At 46.7% G+C, this 17,784-nt stretch overlaps 2 protein-coding genes across 3 annotated transcripts; both read left to right on the top strand.

The window, feature by feature from the left end:
* Positions 1-664: 664 nt before the first annotated feature.
* Positions 665-2,488, top strand: LOC4350975 (uncharacterized). The gene is made up of 3 exons (XM_015762395.3): positions 665-775; positions 1,486-1,626; positions 1,733-2,488. The coding sequence occupies exons 2-3, from the start codon at positions 1,567-1,569 to the stop codon at positions 2,300-2,302; spliced, it is 630 nt and encodes a 209-aa protein (XP_015617881.1). The 5' UTR covers positions 665-775; positions 1,486-1,566; the 3' UTR covers positions 2,303-2,488.
* A 10,804-nt stretch (positions 2,489-13,292) lies between these two features.
* Positions 13,293-16,742, top strand: LOC107279407 (uncharacterized). Of its 2 annotated transcripts, none has more exons than XM_066305586.1 (2): positions 13,293-14,133; positions 15,837-16,742. In XM_066305586.1, the coding sequence occupies exons 1-2, from the start codon at positions 13,358-13,360 to the stop codon at positions 16,483-16,485; spliced, it is 1,425 nt and encodes a 474-aa protein (XP_066161683.1). In that variant the 5' UTR covers positions 13,293-13,357; the 3' UTR covers positions 16,486-16,742. The 2 variants fall into 2 exon arrangements, with proteins under 2 accessions (XP_066161683.1, XP_025877494.1); XM_026021709.2 differs by having other exon boundaries at positions 13,293-14,166.
* The last annotated feature ends 1,042 nt before the right edge of the window (positions 16,743-17,784 follow it).

Here is a 17,784-nt window from a genome sequence, read left to right as displayed (position 1 = left end):
GTTATGTGTACAAAGCATAGGAAAAGAAACTGAAAGTGCAGGCTTTCCAAATAATATCTACAATAAAGCTGATCGGCTGGTTCGTGCGTCCTTTGTATGTGACATGTTTGGGGAGGGCCCTTTTCAGTCCGTGCCGTGTTTTTCTTCTTCTTAATAAAATAAGGCGTTATTCTAATGTGTTTTTTCTTATAAAAGATGAACGTCAAAAAAATATCTACAGTAAAGCTTAATTTCTGAATAAGAATGAAGGATTAATAATAGGAGCAGGACAAATATTGTTTCTTCACCAACTGGAATGCGACGAATAAGAAAGACGCGCAATAAGTAATCGAAGGCGACGTTATAATGCCGCGCTGTGTAGAGATCGCAGGGGTCACATAAGGATTTAAAGGCAGCAGTTGGGAATATAATAGCTGGGGCTTGTTATCTTAGGCCCTATCCTTTTCTTGGCACTACATGGGAGCATCTTTCACACATTAAGATACATGAGCTCATTGGCCAAAGTGACTTGGATTTGTTTGGCATGCCTACAAAAAGGGACCCCACCATGGGCTGTGAAACTCATGACAGGAGAGAATCTTAAAATCTCTCCTCTCTCTCCAAGTCCCTGCCTCTCACTAGATATCATTCATACATAAATGCCAACCTGTTTGCTTTCTCAGCTAGAAAAACAGAGTTCTTGGTTACAAAGATCTTGACTTGCTTGGGAGAGGAAGAGAGAGGAGTTTCTTGCTTTCTTCAGAGGGAAATTGGCTTCTTGGAATCCTAATTAGAGGTGAGGATTGGGGTTTTGTGATCTTCTTTACCTTGTTGAGTTGTTTCTTTCATGGCAGGTGTCTGATATCCATGCATGTTTCGGAGTTCAGAGTATGCATGCAGAATTGCAGATCTCTGTTTGTTTGTTTAGAGTTCTTGGTTTGCTTACCTCTCTCTTTTGCAATGAATTGTTCTTGAGATGTTTCAGTCCAGAAATGCCTTGTAGATTGTCCCTTCTCTTCATTCGAAGCTCTTTTCTTTTTCTTTTGCAACTATATATTCCGAAAGCTGTTTTATAGTTGTTCTTGGAAGCGAAATGGTTATTCAGAGCAGTCTTTTTAGACTTGGAAGTGATTTATTCAGTTAGATCAGGATTAGATTTAATTAGTTGTTTGTACTAAACAAGTACGAGCCTAATCCAAGTACTTCCCATATAAAGTATGAATTTAAGATAAAAGCTCAAATTGCAGCAGCTCTGCTATGTCAGATAAATGATGTTTCAATCAGTCACATCATGGTTCCTGAATTCTGCATTTTCTAAGCTAGGCTTCTCTGTATGTATGCAATTTCAGTTCGATAGCAGCTTCCTAAAATTTTTTAGTTCAATTTGCAATAAAAATCGTTTTTCTTTTCCAAAGAATGACAAATTCAGAATGTTTTCTTCATGAAGCAAGGCACTAGGATAAATCAACACAAGTACTGAAATGTTGATCCTCTTGTTACCTGCAGCAAATACATGATATCCTAGGAGATAAACACACACACAAAAATCTAATTGAGGAAACTGATTGCCACTAGCTTCACCAAGAAATGGAGAGGGAGCAGATGAGGATGGCCATCCTGAGGCAAGAACAAACATTCAGACAACAGGTGAGACAAGCAACACAACATCCTGAAAAAAAAAACATATTCAGATCTCTGAATTGTACAAAAATTTCTCACCTCTCTGCTTTTATCTCAACTTTTCACTTTTCAGGTTCATGAGCTGCACAGACTGTACCATGTTCAGAAACAGCTGATGAAACAGATGCAGATCGCCAAGCTGAACCAAGCTCAGGCAATCGCTGCCAACGCCGAAACCAAACCGAAATTCGAGATCACTTTCGCCGAGAATTCAACCAACCATCACCACCACCACCAATTCTACAGCTTCCAGAGCAGCAAGATCATGTCTCCCCCTGCAGCAGCAGCAGCAGCAGCAGATCAAGAAGAGGAAGAAGAATGCGACCTCCAGCTGACGCTGGCGACGGGGAGCAGCGGCGGCGGCGATGGCACGGCGAGGGGGCACAAGGGGAAGAAGGAGGTGAGGTCATCCAACTCGGACTCCGGCACGGCGGCGTCGTCGACGTCGACGGAGTCCGAGCTGGCCCAGTTCAAGAATCATCATCACCATCAGTTGGACTGCGCGGCGGCGGCGCCGGTGGCGTCGCCGGCGGCGAGGTTCCAGGGCGAGAGCAAGAAGAGGGTGGTCGTCGTCGTGGACAACGAGATGAGCCTCCTCCAGCCTCCATGGCTCAACCAGTGCTTGAGCTTGAGGATGGCGTGATTAGCTTATAGCTAGAAATTGTAGATTTGTTGCATCGATGAAGAAGAAGAAGAAGAAGAAGAGATCGATCGATCGAGGAGGGATGGATGGATGCTGTTACTTACGTTGTAAATCACAGAGCTAATCTTCTTTTTTTCCTGCAAGAATTGGTAAAGAGATGAACACTGATTGTCTCGTGTTCTTGAACTTTTTCTTTCGGTGTCCGCCATGTCCTCGCCGACTCCGGCGAGAAGGCTACGGCGAACGTCAACGGCGGCGAGCACATTCGTCGGCGTGGCCGCCGGAGCTCGCCGCCGTGCGTGCTCTGCATCAATGGGTAGCTAAAGAAGTAAATATGAACTGATCTGAGGGTCTAATCGGAAATGGCATACAAACGACTAGTCAATGAAATCTGAGCCGCCCATATGTAATCGGACGGTTGAAAGTACCTCGTCTGAGATGGCTTTGAAAATTAACTACGCCGAGGGGCTTAAGTGCAAAACTTGTTTGACAGAATGTTTAGACTTCAGAGTTGACGTCCCATCGGAACAAAAAAAGGTTCAGAGTTTCAGACTTCAGAATATGATGCAAAGAATTTGGATTTGTTTCGTCCGTTACAAAATATAGCAACTTTTAATTATGTATTTGGATAAATGTTTGTGTAAATATATAAGTAGAAGTTATTGTATTTTGCAACAGAGGTAGTAGCGAGACAAAGGGAACCCAATTAATCAAATATGGAATTTAGGATTACATTAATAAATCAACTGACAATAACCAAATAATATTATTTAAAATGTAAGTGTCTGAATTTCAGGGCACCAAATTTTAAATCTCCTTTCTCATCCCTTTGGAGAATAATCCAATGATTTTGTCAATCCCCACTACTTATTACTTATCACTAGCTCCCTAATTGTTGAACAATAAATAATTCCAACATACAAAAGATTTATAAAATCACATGAAACAGACTCATAACTCCTAAATACATACAAACCACATAAAAAATCAAACCTATAAAATTAAAGTAAACCATATATAACTATAAAATTAAAATAAACTAAAATTGCACAATGCATAGCACTACATTTAGGCATAGCAATGCATGATTTTACGTCACTGAAAATATAATTTTCAAGCGCTTGAAATATAGTAAATCCTATCAAAAAAATTAAACAGCCGACCGGTAGGAGAACGAACCAAAAACACTTGAAAGAAATGTATTAATGTGACAATTAAATACTGGACTTTAACAAGAAACAAGGTTCAAATATGAAACATGGATGAAACCAACGCTCAAGCATGAGAAGGCCATTCTAATCTGCAGGCTCTTTTGGTTGATCAATTGCATGAGCTGCATTATTCCTGAGCATCTGGTGCAAATGTTGAGGATGAGCTCCTGCCCCAGTAATCACTGCATAAAAATGTCCTGACACATAAGGTGTGTATACAAAACTCCCATATATACCATTCGTGTACATTTGACAGTAATCCTCTGGGCGTGTATGGCCCAAATACTGCAGCTTTGAGGTGTCCAAATGGTAGGCAAACACGGTTAAAATATCACCCAAGAAGATAACCTCCTTGTAGGGATGAAATCCAATCATGTCGAAAAATGTGTAACAATATTCATCGACGGCTCCCTCGACAGCCCCATCGATAGAAATAAAGTCGTCATTGTCCAAGTCCCACTCAAAATTTACTTTTGGATCAGGTTTTTTTTGTGTGTTTTGATGCTTCCTATTATTGGCTTCTTCTATGATCCAAGGTTGTCCACAAAATACTTTTCTCCTGTAACCGTAGTAGGACAATAATTGTTTGGCGAACGGCTTGAGGTCATCATGGTATTTCAAGATCCACTCCATCTTCCCATGTGATTCTCTAAGGATCCAAATCCATAGTTGAGCATCACAATCACTTATTCCAAAGCACAAACCGTTTGGCGATCTTCCTAGATATGGTACTGCTTCCCTAGTACTCTTCCTCGACGAGAACACGTCCACCCTCCATGGCGACGGTGGCCATTCCATCAACCGGCACGAGTCATCGATGTCCTTCGCCCTTCCACGGTGGTTGCAGAGAGCCATCATCCACCTCGGATCCGGCACACTGGGGATCACCAACACCTCGTAGTGCGACGACGACATGGCCGGATCGAACGCGGGGTAGGTACAGATCTTGTAGGAGCTCCCGATCCCCGCCGCGTGGTCCGGGAGCTTCTCCCACCTCTGCGTCGCCAGGTTGCAGACGCAGAGCCACCGACTACAATTGCTGAAGAGGAGGAGGCCATTGCAATGGTGGCTGACTGACCACCCGTCCCCGGAGTATCGGTGCTCCGGCATGAAGTCGAGGACGCCGTCGATGGCCGGGCACGCCGGCGTTATGGACGGGTGGGCGAACAGGTGCGTGCGATCGTAGTCGACGTAGCTGACGAAGATGCCTCGCACCGGCGCCGGCAGAGCGACGCCGGTGTAGTAGCCGCGGCGATGGCACCGGCGGCCGTGTGGTGGCGTTGACGAGGATGACGTCGACGACGACACGCCAAGCGACCATGGCGAGACTCCATGGCCGCGACGAGCGGCGCCGGAAGACGACGGCGCCGCCACCGGCGTCCAGCAGGGTCTCCACGGGTTACATCTCCGGTATTGCCGATGGATGGAGGCGGCGGCGGCGGCGGCGGCGCGAGCGTGCATCGCGATTGACATGGCGATTGGCGAGACGGCCCAGTACGTGTTGGATCGCTACCATTGGTTGACCGTTGACTTGTGCTATATAATAATAAATTATACTTTTTTATATATAATCTCGGAGGGCTTATGCGCAAAAATGTGAGTCCAACCACGTGTCTCCCCATCTGGGCCGTCTATGATAGATCCAACGGCAGCGCTTCTTCTGAAGGCCCGAGAGCTTAGCTAAAATCCCTACAAGCTCGTATTTGGGCGTTGACAAATTGATTAATGGCATGAAAATTTCATGATTACATGATTTATAAACTGTTCGTCAATTCATTGAGTCACACACTATGTTAACAAGATGTTCAGAGTCTAAAAGAACGCAGAGACTTCGAAATGATATATACATGATGATATGATTTTTTTTTTGGAATACGCAAAAGCTTTGCGGGTATGTAAATTTAAGAGTAGAGAAAATTTGGGTGATTTTTCTTTTTAGAAATCACCTGACAAATTGGTAGGATGCTCCATTCCTATGATCGTTAAGATTTTGTAACAAACTATAAAAAAATGATAGAATATGAAAGTTGGGACTTTACCAACTGGCCGATACCAACCATTAGAACCATGGACGTCCAAAAATGCTTGAAAAACTGTATTATTGATTTATTTAACAATAATAATGCAGAATATGGTGAATTCGACTTCAACAAGAAGCAGAGTCCTTCAAATCTGTAATATGGGATTACATGAGAAAACCAACTTGCTACAGACCACGGATCAAACATAAGCATGCCATTATAACCGGCAGGCTCTTTTGATTGATCAACTGAATGCCCTGCATTGTTCCTAAGTATCAGGTGAAAATGTTGAGGATGAGCTGCCCCAGTAGTCACTGCATGAAACTGCCTTGAGATATAAGGGGTGTATACAAAAGTCTCATATATACCATTTGAATGAATTGTACTGTAGCACTTTGGATATGAATGCCCCAAATGTTGAATCCTTGAGCTATCCAAATGATAGGCAAACACTATAAAATTTTTAGCCAAGAATACAACTTCCTTTACAGGGTGAAATTAATCCTAGGATGTCGAAAAAAGCATACATGTCAACTCCATCGATCGCGCCCTCGATAGAAATAAAATCATCGTTATCAGAGTCCCGCCCAAAATTCACTTTCAAGTACCTCTGGTTTTATGCTTCCAAGTACCAGCTTCTTCTAGGATTCAAGGCCGTCCACGCGACAGTTTCCGAAAGTAATCAATAGATCATACTTCTTTGGCAAAGGGCTCGAGGTCAACTTGATGTTACATTTGTCCACGTGATTCTCCGAGGATCCAAACCTTATATTGAAAACTAGTACTACCTCCGTTTCATATTATAAGACTTTTTAGTATTACCCATATTCATATAGATATTAATGAATCTAGGCACACATATATGTCTAGATTCATTAACATCTATATGAATATAAGCAATACTAGAAAGTCTAATAACCAGCCTGAAATGGAGGGAGTATGTTCTAAAAGTAACTTCTAGATATACAATTGGACTATGTATATAACTCGTGACAAAAGCACCTCGGCAACGCACATAGAGTGCACCGAGCTGATACACGGCATAGCACTGACGTGACCCCCATGATAAAGGCTCAAATGGATCCAACCATATGTTCTCCATCGTCCCCGCTGGCTCGCCTTGCGGACGAACACTCTCTCCTCCCACCACCCTGTCATCGATGAGAACACCTCCACCCTCCATGGCGAGGGTGGCCATTTCATCATACGACACGGGTCATCTTGGCCCTTTATTATCCTCTAGTGGTGACTATGACGATGGCACGTCACCATCTCCGTCTTCTGCTTCCGTGGTGCACTAGGGATCACAAACACCTCGTAGTGCGACGACGATGACACGGCCGGATCGAACACGAGGTAGGTGGAGGGCTTGTAGACGCTCCCGGCCACTGCGTCGCCGGGTTGGCGACGCTAGAGCCCTGGCTTGCCGTAGCCGTTGAAGAGGAGAAGGCCATTGCAGTGGTCCAGCAAGAAGGACCAGTGCTCGTCGTTCCTCGGACATGTAGTCAAGGACGCCGTTGATGGCCATCAAAATGTTTCCTCTTCTGTGCAATCTCCTGACTTCTGTACGAGCAGCGTCTCTCCTCTCGTTTGCGCAGGTCTTCTATCTTCTGCAGACGCATTGGGTCTCTCACTCTCCATCTACTCTTATGGTGGGAGCTCTAGGGTGTGTTTACTTCACACCAAAATTGAAAGTTTGGTTGAAATTGAAACAATGTAACGGAAAAGTTGGAAGGCCCTGTTTAGTTCCAAAGTTTTTTTTCCAAACTTCCAACTTTCCATCACATCAAACCTTTTGTACATACACAACTTTTCAGTCACATCGTTCCAATTTCAACCAAACCTCCAAACTTCAGTCTGAACTAAACATAGCGGAAGTTTGTGTGTACGAAAGTTTTGATGTGATTGAAAAGTTGAAAGTTTAAAGAAAACGTTGGGAACTAAACAAGGGCCTAGACGAAAAGAAACGACACGAACTGACGTTTTACTATATTGACGGCGCAGATTCTTTATCTTGTCTAGCTTTAAAGCAGCAGTTATCGTGGAGAGAGGGCACTCATATGGCTGTCTTCGCATGCCCTGCTTTCGAACCCATCTTCTCCACGTAAAAATTGGAGCGGTCCATTACAACATGCTTAATTAATATTAACAAATTTTTTTAAAAAAAATTAGATTAATTTTTTAAGTAACTTTCGTATATCAAATTTTTTTCCAAAAAACATAACGTTTAGCAGTTTAAAAAACGTTCGCGTGGAATACTAGAGAGAGGGGTTAAAAACATGGAGCAAAGACTATAGTCAACTGAGAGAACCAACATGTATCGTGGAGAGAGGGGCACGTAGAGAGGAGAGGAGAGAGATTCCTCGGACTAGGTAAGCAGGCACGGTCCCGCGCGCCCATTATGCGGCAGCGGAGCGGTCCCGCTCGGCCGTTCCGCGCGACCGGCACGGTCCCGTGTGCCCATTATGCGGCAGTGGAGCCGTCCCGCTCAGCCGTTCCACGCGACCGCGCACTAGAAGGGGCCCACTCACGTGAATCTCATTGATTTATTTGTTTTACTGTGCCTCAAATTTTGGAGTGATTTGTCACACCCCAATCCGGCACCGCCGCACAACGGCACCTGATAGGAGCGTGTCGTAGGAAAAACGGCGCGAACCGCTTCCTACGAAACCGCGATCTCGGTACCAGTCCCAGGACATAGTGCTGGTACCCACGGTGACAAATATGAATCATTGCAAATCCTTAAAATAGATAGAGGACTTATTTACCTTAACTTAGGTTGCAGCTCAGAACAACCCGAGAATGCAACCGACGACACGGACGAGGAAACACCAACAACAGCAGCAGCAGCGGAACCAACGAACTAACACCCAACACCACAGGCGACGGCTGGGAACCAGGACGAAACCCTAATCACGGGAACTTAGGTGTTTAATGCAAGCTTGGAAGAGAGGCAAGGTTGTTTTGCAAATCTTTTATTTGAAGACATTTTTGAAATCACTAAGTGATTTATTTCTTTCTAAGTTTGGGCCGAAAAGAGACTTGCATCTCGATTCGACTTTAAGAGATGTTTTTCAACAGCTCATTTAGTAATGTACCGACCTCCCGGGTCAGATCATTACTTCTCGGCTCCCAGAGCCATTCCACTTGATTAATCGGCTCCCAGAGCCTTTTTCATTTTCTCGGACTCCCAGAGTCCAGCTGCCCAGCAGCAAAGCAATCCGCCTCCACTCGGGAAGCCTAGTCTATGATGCCCACAAACATCCCGAATCACACAGATTCGTTTCTGACCACTCAGGTCATCCATCTGCCACATAGGCTGATTCTGGTTACGATTCCCACACCACAACAACTTTTCACAAAGCACAGGCAAACAAATCTACGCAACGGGAACCACCTCACATCCGCCCATGACCGTGGGCACGGCTGTTCGAACAGTTAGTTAACCTCTGCAGAGGGGTACACTTTACCTACAAGACACGAACTTACTCCAGACACTGGCCGGTGTCAGAGGTTCGCGACAAAGCCTTTCCCAAGCCGACCCAGGGTTACCTCATGCCACATAGAAGGATCAAATCCTCACATAAACATAGGCCATTTTAGGCGTTCACAAATCAACTCCAACCACCTTGATCGGTAAGTGAGCAAGCTTCTCGTTCTTGCCTTACCAGGAACCCGGTTTGTCCGACCCCGCCCCGGCGTTCCCAACTATTGGCATGCGAGGTTTCCCTGAACCGACTAGTTACTTAACCAAGGTGTCCCATTCCACCTTGTGGTTGCACTTTGATTATGTTCGATGAGTTTCCCACAGGAATCGGTCCTTATATGCGAATACGGGACAGTGCCACATAGGCACAACCCCCCGCATCGTGAGTTTTCACAATTTATTTTATTTTCAAACACACCGACACCACATGTCAGGTTTTGAAGGCTTCACAAACCCATTTCCCAAGTCTTCGACAAACAACGGTGTATGTGGGATATTTGGTATACGCGCTCAGAGAGCACGAATACCGAGGTACCACAAGGGTGGAGCGACAAGGAAATCAGGGTAGTACGACCTATGGAAATTAGAGCGACTACTAGGTAGGTCCGTCGGTTTGGCACGCAAACCGAGGCCAAGCAAGTTAAGTGTGTGATTCTAATAATGCAAGTTGCAAACAAAATAATAATGATTTTCCAATTATAGGAGCAATTGGTCAAAGCGTGACTTGCCTTGCTCAAGGCCTTCACGAAGCTTCACGAATCTTCGAGAAAACCCGCGATCGACGAAAATCCGCAACCGCAACTATACGCAAACAATCGAAAACCTAAACAAAAGACCAAAGAAGGATCCTATTTAGACTAATTAATAGTGCCATTAAATAGATCTCAATTTTACGGAATTACTGGAAGTGGAACGGAGGCGATCGGAGCTACGGATCGAGGGATATGAATTTTGGAGGTCTAAGTGGATTTTCTGGACAAGGAAATGTTTTGTCGGAATTTATGGAAATAATATTCTCAAGAATATTATTGACAGTCGCTGACCAAGGAAAATGATTCATGGAATTTTGGAATAAGGAATTGATTTCTGAAAGAGGGGAAAATGATTTATTGAATTTATAGAAAAGAGAAATATTTGTGGAATATTGGAAAAGACATTCTCAAGAATATCTTTGACTCATTGACAAGTGGGGTCAACAAGAAGGTGAGAGAGAATAAAATTGAGAGGGAGCAAATTTGGACTTGTAGCTCATGAGAGATGGACACTGACTTGGACGGAGGGAGGAAATATGGACTTTTAGGCCGAGCGTGAGGCGCGGCCCAATGGGTTGAAGGAGGCTCGGCCGAGCCATTGGGCCGGCGCGGGCGCAAGGAGGCGGCCCATTAGGGGCGCGCGGAAGGGAGAGGGGGCGGTCCGGGTGGACCGAACCCACCATGCGAGGTCCCGGGTGGGGCCCGCATGTCTGCGACATGGTTCACGGAGGGATGGGCGCACGCGAGGTGCGGCGCAAGGGTTTCGGGTGAGCGCGGTTCACGCGCGAGCACCGGATGGACCAAGGATGCGCGGGCCCACGCGCAGCCGGTTGGTGCACCGTGGACCGTGCGTGCGAGGGGGGGGGAAGGAAGGAGGCGGCTGACCGGCTCGGCTCGGTCAAAGCCGAGGTGGCGCCGACGTGGCGCCTACGTGGCAGCCACGTGGGCCGGCGGGAGGAGGAAGAAGGGGGCGCGGCCGAATGGACGGCGGACGGCGGCCGAGTTCACCGGAGCAAGGCGCTACCTCAATGGAAAAAGAAAGCGCACCGGAGGAGGGAAGGGACGAGAGGAAGCGAGCCGACGGCTCGGATTCGCCGGAAAGAGGCCGGAGGCGGTGGATTGCGGCGACGCGCACCGCTGGCGAGCAAAGGGGGAAAACGGCGGCGGTCGAGGAGGGATCAATTCAAGGCGGTGGGAGTATCTCCGGGGTTCAAGGAGTTCATCTCCGGCGTCGGATGGGGCAGAGCGACGCCGTGGAGATCTGGCGACGAGCGGCGGCCTCCGGGAGCGAGCGGCGACGGTGGCAAGCCTATGGCGGGTGGTGGCGAGGCTAGGGGCTTTGTCCACGCGCGTTCGGGAGGACTACCGAGCTACCGCGCGAGCTAAAGGAGGGAGGGGGCAAACGGGAAGGGAGAACGGAGGGAGGCACTACCGAGCCGAGACGGGCGCTGTGACGAGCGGCCGACAGCGCGGGAGCGAGCTCTCCGGCCTCGGGCCGGGGAAGGGGAGGAAGATGGGTGCCCGGAGTCCCGCGTCACGCGTCCTCGCACGCACCGGTCTTCCCGGTGCTCGGCGGCGGACGGCGACGGCGAGAGCAGAGGAAGGGCGACAATGGCGCGGTGGAGTAGGAGTGTGAAGCGGGAGGGATTGAGATGGGAAGGGGAGCTCGGCTTCGGGTTTTATAGGCGCGGGGTGAGGTGATGTCGGTTTGGGAGGGGAGAACCGACCTTGGCGGTCAAGCGCTCGGCTGGCGGCAACGGCGGTTTCGTGGGCGATGCGAAAGCGGCGACGGCGTGGATGCATTGGGCGGCGAAGGCGGTGGATCGTGCGGGGAAATTGAACCGCGGGAGCGGGAGGAGCAGCGCCGGCTAGCGCGGGGCGAGCTGGCGCTGGGTCAAGGTGGGGGCGGCGAGCTGGCGGTCGCGCCCGTGGTCCAGGCGGTGGCAGGCGGTGACGCCGATGGTGGTCGGGGAAAGGGAAAAAGAAGGGGGAAAAAGAGAGGCTCGCTCCAAGCCGATTCAGGAAGGGAGTAGGAGGGAGAGGGAGAGCTCGGCCTCCGGGTTTTGGCAGGACGCGCGTGGAGCGGCTCAGGCACGCGCGCGGGGCCGGGCAGCTGTGTGGTGCAGCGCGGCAGGGCAGCGGGGCCGGCCGGCTGCGCGGCGCAGGCGCGGCAGGGCTGACAGCGGCAGCGACCGGCCGGTCGACCTCCTCGCGAGCGAGCGCGCGCGCGACGCGGGGGTGCGGCCGGATTTCGAACGGCGGCGGCGGGGAAATCGGCGCCGAGGAGAGGGAGAAAGGAAGCAGAGAGAGATAGCGAGGAAAGAGAGAGGAAGAAGAGAGGCGATGCCTCTCTCTCTCGGCACATGCAGCGCACGTGCGGGGAGGTGGAGAAGCGGGCTGAGAGGAGATGGGCCGGGGAAGAAGAGTCAGCCCACCGAGGCAGAGGGAGGTAAAATAGACTTTTTCTGAATGATTTTGATTTGGAGAGATTTGGAGTTTGGGTTTTGAATCTAAATTTGATACTTTGTACACAAGGGTTCAAGGAGTCAAAGAAGGAAACAAAACGGGAGTTTGGATATTTTTGGGATTCGGAAATGTATTTGGCGAGGATTCAAGGGAAGGGATTGACTTTCGGAATTTGATTTCAGAGACTCGAATCGGAAGAGGAATTTTCGTGGTGGAGGATTTTGATTTCGATGAGAGGGAACAACGGGATTAAATTGAGATCCTTGGCACAACTTAGACTCGCACACAAAGAACGAAAATTTTCGCAATTAGGATTTTTGCCGAATTAGTTTTTAACGACTCACGAAAAGCGGAGCGTTACATGATTTGACGTAAAATTTAGATTACGAGTTTTAACTGTGTGTCTCAAATTTTGGAGTGATTCGATATTATATTTAGATTAGGAGAGCGATCACGCAGATCAGATGTGTGGTACCGAGCCGTGCGGAACCGAGGTCCGTCCCACGCAGCCATTTTGCGGGACCGGGCCGGTGCCGCTCGCCCGTTCTGCGTGACCGAGCCGGCGCCGGCTGGTCCCGCAATCTACCGCGCTGCCGCTTTATGGACCTGCGGGATCGTGCCAATGCCGCATGCCCGATATGCGGGACCGCTTCGATCCCGCATATTCATCCCGCGCAACCGGGATGTCCATCGATCCATCGTCGCTCCCGCATCTCCAACCCGCGGATTAGGTATATTTGTGCAAATCTCCGCCATGCAGGTATATAAACGCAAATTATGAAAAAAAGAGATATATTTTCAAATTTTTTTCAGGAAAGACCGGGATGCTCTATTCCATTATCTAAGAAATATACCATTTGTGTGGCTTCGATAGTAATTCTTCGGGCGTGAGTACCCGAACAGTTAGAATGTGTAGACAATTAGACTTGACGAATCGTATCTGCATGGGTTTGGGCTGTGGGCTTTATGGACATCAATTGCTACTGGGCCATGGCCCATTAGCAACAATCTATTGCCTACAAGAACGCGTCGATTTGCGGTTAGCGATAAGCCGATAACGAACTCCGGCAAGCTAGGGCACATCGTCGACGTCGATCTCCTCTCCTCCGTCCCCACCAATGGCGCTGCCGGTGCCGGACGACGCCTTCGCCGAGATCCTCGGCCGCCTGCCGCCCAAGAGCCTCGCCGTCGCGAGGTGCGTCTGCAAGCCATGGCGCGAGCTCGTCGACAGCCGCGGGCTGCTGCTCCGGCGCCTCCTGCCGCGCTCGGTGGACGGCGTCCTCTTCAACTACGTCGGCCACCGCCGCCCGCACCTCCTCTCCCTCCGCCGCCCCTCCTCCTCGTCGTCGTCTTCGGTGCCGGCGTCGTGCGGCGGCGGCAGGGTCGACGGCGACCTCACCGCCTCCGTGCCCGCCGGCGACCGCGCATGGTGGGCCGTCGTGGACCACCGCGACGGCCTCCTCCTCTGCGACGTCTACTGGGGCAGCCGCCTCTTCGTCTGCAACCCGGCGACGCGGCGGTGGGCGACGCTGCCGCAGCCGCCGCCGGAGCGCGAGCCCGCCGCCGCGTGCGCCGGCGGCAAGTACCTCGCGTTCGATCCGGCCGTGTCGCCGCACTACGAGGTGCTCTTGATCCCCGCCTTGCCGGAGAAGGCGGCGGAGGATGCCGTCGACGGCGATGAGGCCGCCGCCGCCTATCTGTCGATGGAGTGGCCGCCGTCGCCGTACAAGGTGGAGGTGTTCTCGTCGGAGACGGGGCGGTGGGAGGAGAGGGTGTTCGTCCGGGAAGAAGAAGGCGAGGCGGCGGCGGCGACGACGGTGGAGGACATGAAATCATGGGAGTATGTTTTCGCGCGGCCACGTCAAGGGTACAGCGTGTTCTGGAAAGGAGCACTGTACGTGCATTCTGGAGGTCATTTTGTTACAAGGTCCCTCTGTTTTATATTATAAGTCGTTTTGGTTTTTTTTTCTAACTATTTTTTTAAGAGTAAATCTCACAAAATTACATGTTTTATGGTTCAAGTTGCATAAAACAACACATATTTTGACACTTGGCACTTAAGTACATATATTTTGGTAGTTTAGTTTCACAAAACCACACTATCGATGAATGGATTCACCCGTAAGATGACGTGGTTGTTCCATCTAGGATGATGACGTTGCATCCTATTAATTTCGTGTGATGGCTGGTAATAGAATGCCATGTCCTCGTCCTAGGTGAAACAACCACGTCATCTCGTGGGTGAATCCATTCATTGATAGTGTGGTTTTGTGAAACTATACTACCAAAATATATGTACTCAAGTGCCAAGTGTCAAAGTGTGTGTGGTTTTCTTCAACTTAGACCACAAAATGTGTAGTTTTGTGAAATTTACTCTTTTTTTAAAGTATGATCAAGTTTATAAAATACTTTAATAGCAGTTATAACACCAAATTAGTTTCATTACAATCAGCATTTAATATATGTTTGTTTTGTGTCCAAAATTTTGCTATATTTTTATATAAATTTTGGCAAAATTGAAAGAAGTTTGATTGGACAACAACTTATAATATGACACGGAGGGAGTAAGGCAAGTAAGCATCACCAGCCTATGATTCATACATATATAAAGGGTATTTTGATTGAATTCCCAAAATAGGATATTGATTTCTTCCTCTTGTTCTTGATGATACTATAATATCATGGCGAACGTATATCTTCGCTTACTAATCCGAATTATTCTGAAGAATAGAAGGATAGACAAAATCCCAATGACCATCGGACATGATTAAATCTGACATTGAATAATCGAGAATTTCCTTGTGTTTTTTTATCAAAAGTATCCAACAATCTATGCTTACCTCATTATCAGCCAATAGGGATGGCAATTTTGCCCATTGGTCTAGCTATCCGCGGATATCCGACCAGATACATATGTATTAGCTAATTTCGACTCATCTCTCTTAAGGCTTATACCCCTTTATCTTGGTTCATTTGTGATGCTAACGGATAATAAGTTGTGATGTAATTCAAATTATTGTTAATAACTAATAATTTAGTAAATTATTGATTTTATTTCTCTTTGTTAAATTAACCTCTTTCGAGTTATTATTCATGTGAGATTCATTGGGTACCCGCCAGCCACGCATACCCGTGCCCGCTAACCCTACTGGGTAGCTAGGGTTCGGGCGGGCGACGTCGGGCGTTGGGTCGGGCATGGTTTTGCTCTACCCGTGCCCGACCTGACCCATTGCCATCCCAATGAGCCAATTAATACATGCTTTGGTTAAATTGTCAACCTTATTATCAGCTAATTATACATGTTGGCTAAATTGTCAATGACTAGCTAGTACACCTACAAAGCCTAGTTCATGTATAATAAAATAAGTATTGTTCATGAAGTTTGAGTTAACACTAATGCAATGGTAAAGAAACTGAATTAGCAGTAGGTATAAGCAGTAATTATGTTCAGATCTGTAGATAAGTTTGGTTTGTTACAATCCTTTTTCAAACACTTATTATTATGTGCCTTATGTTGACCAGATAAATATTTTTGAAGTTGTAATGTATCATATGCATTATTTATATATGCAATACTCACTCCTCTTTTTTTTTCAGGTTTTCAATGTCAAGTGACAAGTACCAAATAATTAAAACTCCAATAATCATTCGGAACAACATGTTTGTCAGACCACATTTAGGCAAATCTAAGATGGGTGTGTCATTTGGATTTATTGATGATTATCAACTCTCAGTCTGGATCCTCAAAGAATCAGCTGGACAAATTAAGTGGGTCTTAAGTTACCAACATGACCTTTGGGCAGCGATCAATCAAATAGATTCGTTTGATTTTGGTGGTCACCAGATTAATGGGCCTTGGGTCTTAGAAGAGACCATCCCAAAATACAGAACAATTGAAAACAAGGAGACTCTCTCAGACAAAGAGTGGGATTCCGACAATGATGATTTTCTTGATACTGAAGTTGATGATTTTCTAATTGATACTGAAGTTGATGATGAGGGACATAACGATTTTGCATACTTTCGTATCCTTGGATTTCATCCTTACAAGGAAGTCATTTTCTTAGAAGAAACATTACGAACATTTGCCTATCATTTGAATAGCTCAAAGATTCAATACTTGGGCTACTCATGCCCTAAATATTGCTACGGAAGATACACAATACATGAGTCGTTCGTGTACACTCCCGGCATGATTGGAGAGCTTAATGGACACTATGCTGCAGGGCAGAGCTCACCTCAATGAATAGCACCGTATGTGTACAACTCAGGCAATTGAGGAAGATATCATGAGAGAGAGATAATTAATCAGGTCTGAACACACTGGGTTGTTCTTTGGTTTCATGGAATTCCCTATCGTCGAACCTTAGTAGTCTGTCCTTTGTTTCTGCTATTTTTCTACATAGTTCTATCTCTACCGCCCAGTGTGCCTTTATTTTAATTTCAGTCAATCTGATCATACATTTTCAGCTAAAATCTATGATGTTCCTGCTTCTTTAAATTGTATGCCAATTTGTTCCTATATGCAGAGTTTGTACCTAAGTTCTTTCACCTTTTTCAGTTGTTAGTCTCATGATAATCCACAGTCAGTAAGGCTTTCATGTCAAACTATGCTAAACTGAACCATTCTACAGTAACTTCAGGGGTTGTAAGATCACCTTCACTCTGAATCTGCACTTCCTCATCGACAAGCTTATGTATAACGTATTTATCTTTCTTCTGCAACTGAAACAGGGGAATTTTTGTTTGAACGCTTCTCTCTTGTTCATAGATAGGAGTATTACCATTTAAACATTATCGATCTCTTCAAATAAGAAAATTCATACGTGCGAAATATATAGAAAACCTTGATGACAATTCATTGCTGATACATTATAATATTTTATTATAGTAAAAGAAAAATGTGGAGAGCTAGAGAAGTTGATTACATCAATACAAGCAGAGAGATTTATACCTTAATAAGGGTTCATCTAAGATTGGTCAGAACTCACAACTGCTGCTGTTCTCTTGTTCCACTGTTCTTAGTTTCACACTCTGCAAAACGATTACGTCAGGCATTGAACTGAAACCTTCAGGAGAAAACGCACCAAATTGAAGCATTAGTGCCCAAGCTTAAAATGATGCCAAACACCAAGTTAATCTCGTAGGTGTTTGGGTGTATCTTCACATGTGTGTCGGATCGGCTTGTAACAGATTGCAAATCGGCCGGGAATAGAGCCCGGACCCACAATAGAAAAACAGTGAACACCAAAAGAGGAAAGGAGCATATATGCTGTCTCTGGTATTTGGTAGTCGTAGGCTGTGTTTATTTCCCTTCAAACTTTCAAAAAATCCATCACATCAAATGTTTGAGGGGCATTTGCAAATTTATCTCCCTTTTTTTCAATTTTGTAAGAATACCACTCAAATGATAATTCTAGTGGCATTTTTGCAATTTTCTAGTGGCAGTTTTACAATAACGATTCAAAGCAGTGGTAAATTTGCAGTTGCCCCAAGGTTGGAACACATGCATGGAGCATTAAATGTGAACGAAAAAAACCAATTG

This window comes from Oryza sativa, chromosome 11 (assembly GCF_034140825.1).
Source record: "Oryza sativa Japonica Group chromosome 11, ASM3414082v1".
Taxonomy (NCBI): domain Eukaryota; kingdom Viridiplantae; phylum Streptophyta; class Magnoliopsida; order Poales; family Poaceae; genus Oryza; species Oryza sativa.
The sequence above is the reverse complement of the archived record's forward strand: the minus strand, read 5'-3'. Positions and strand labels throughout refer to the sequence as shown.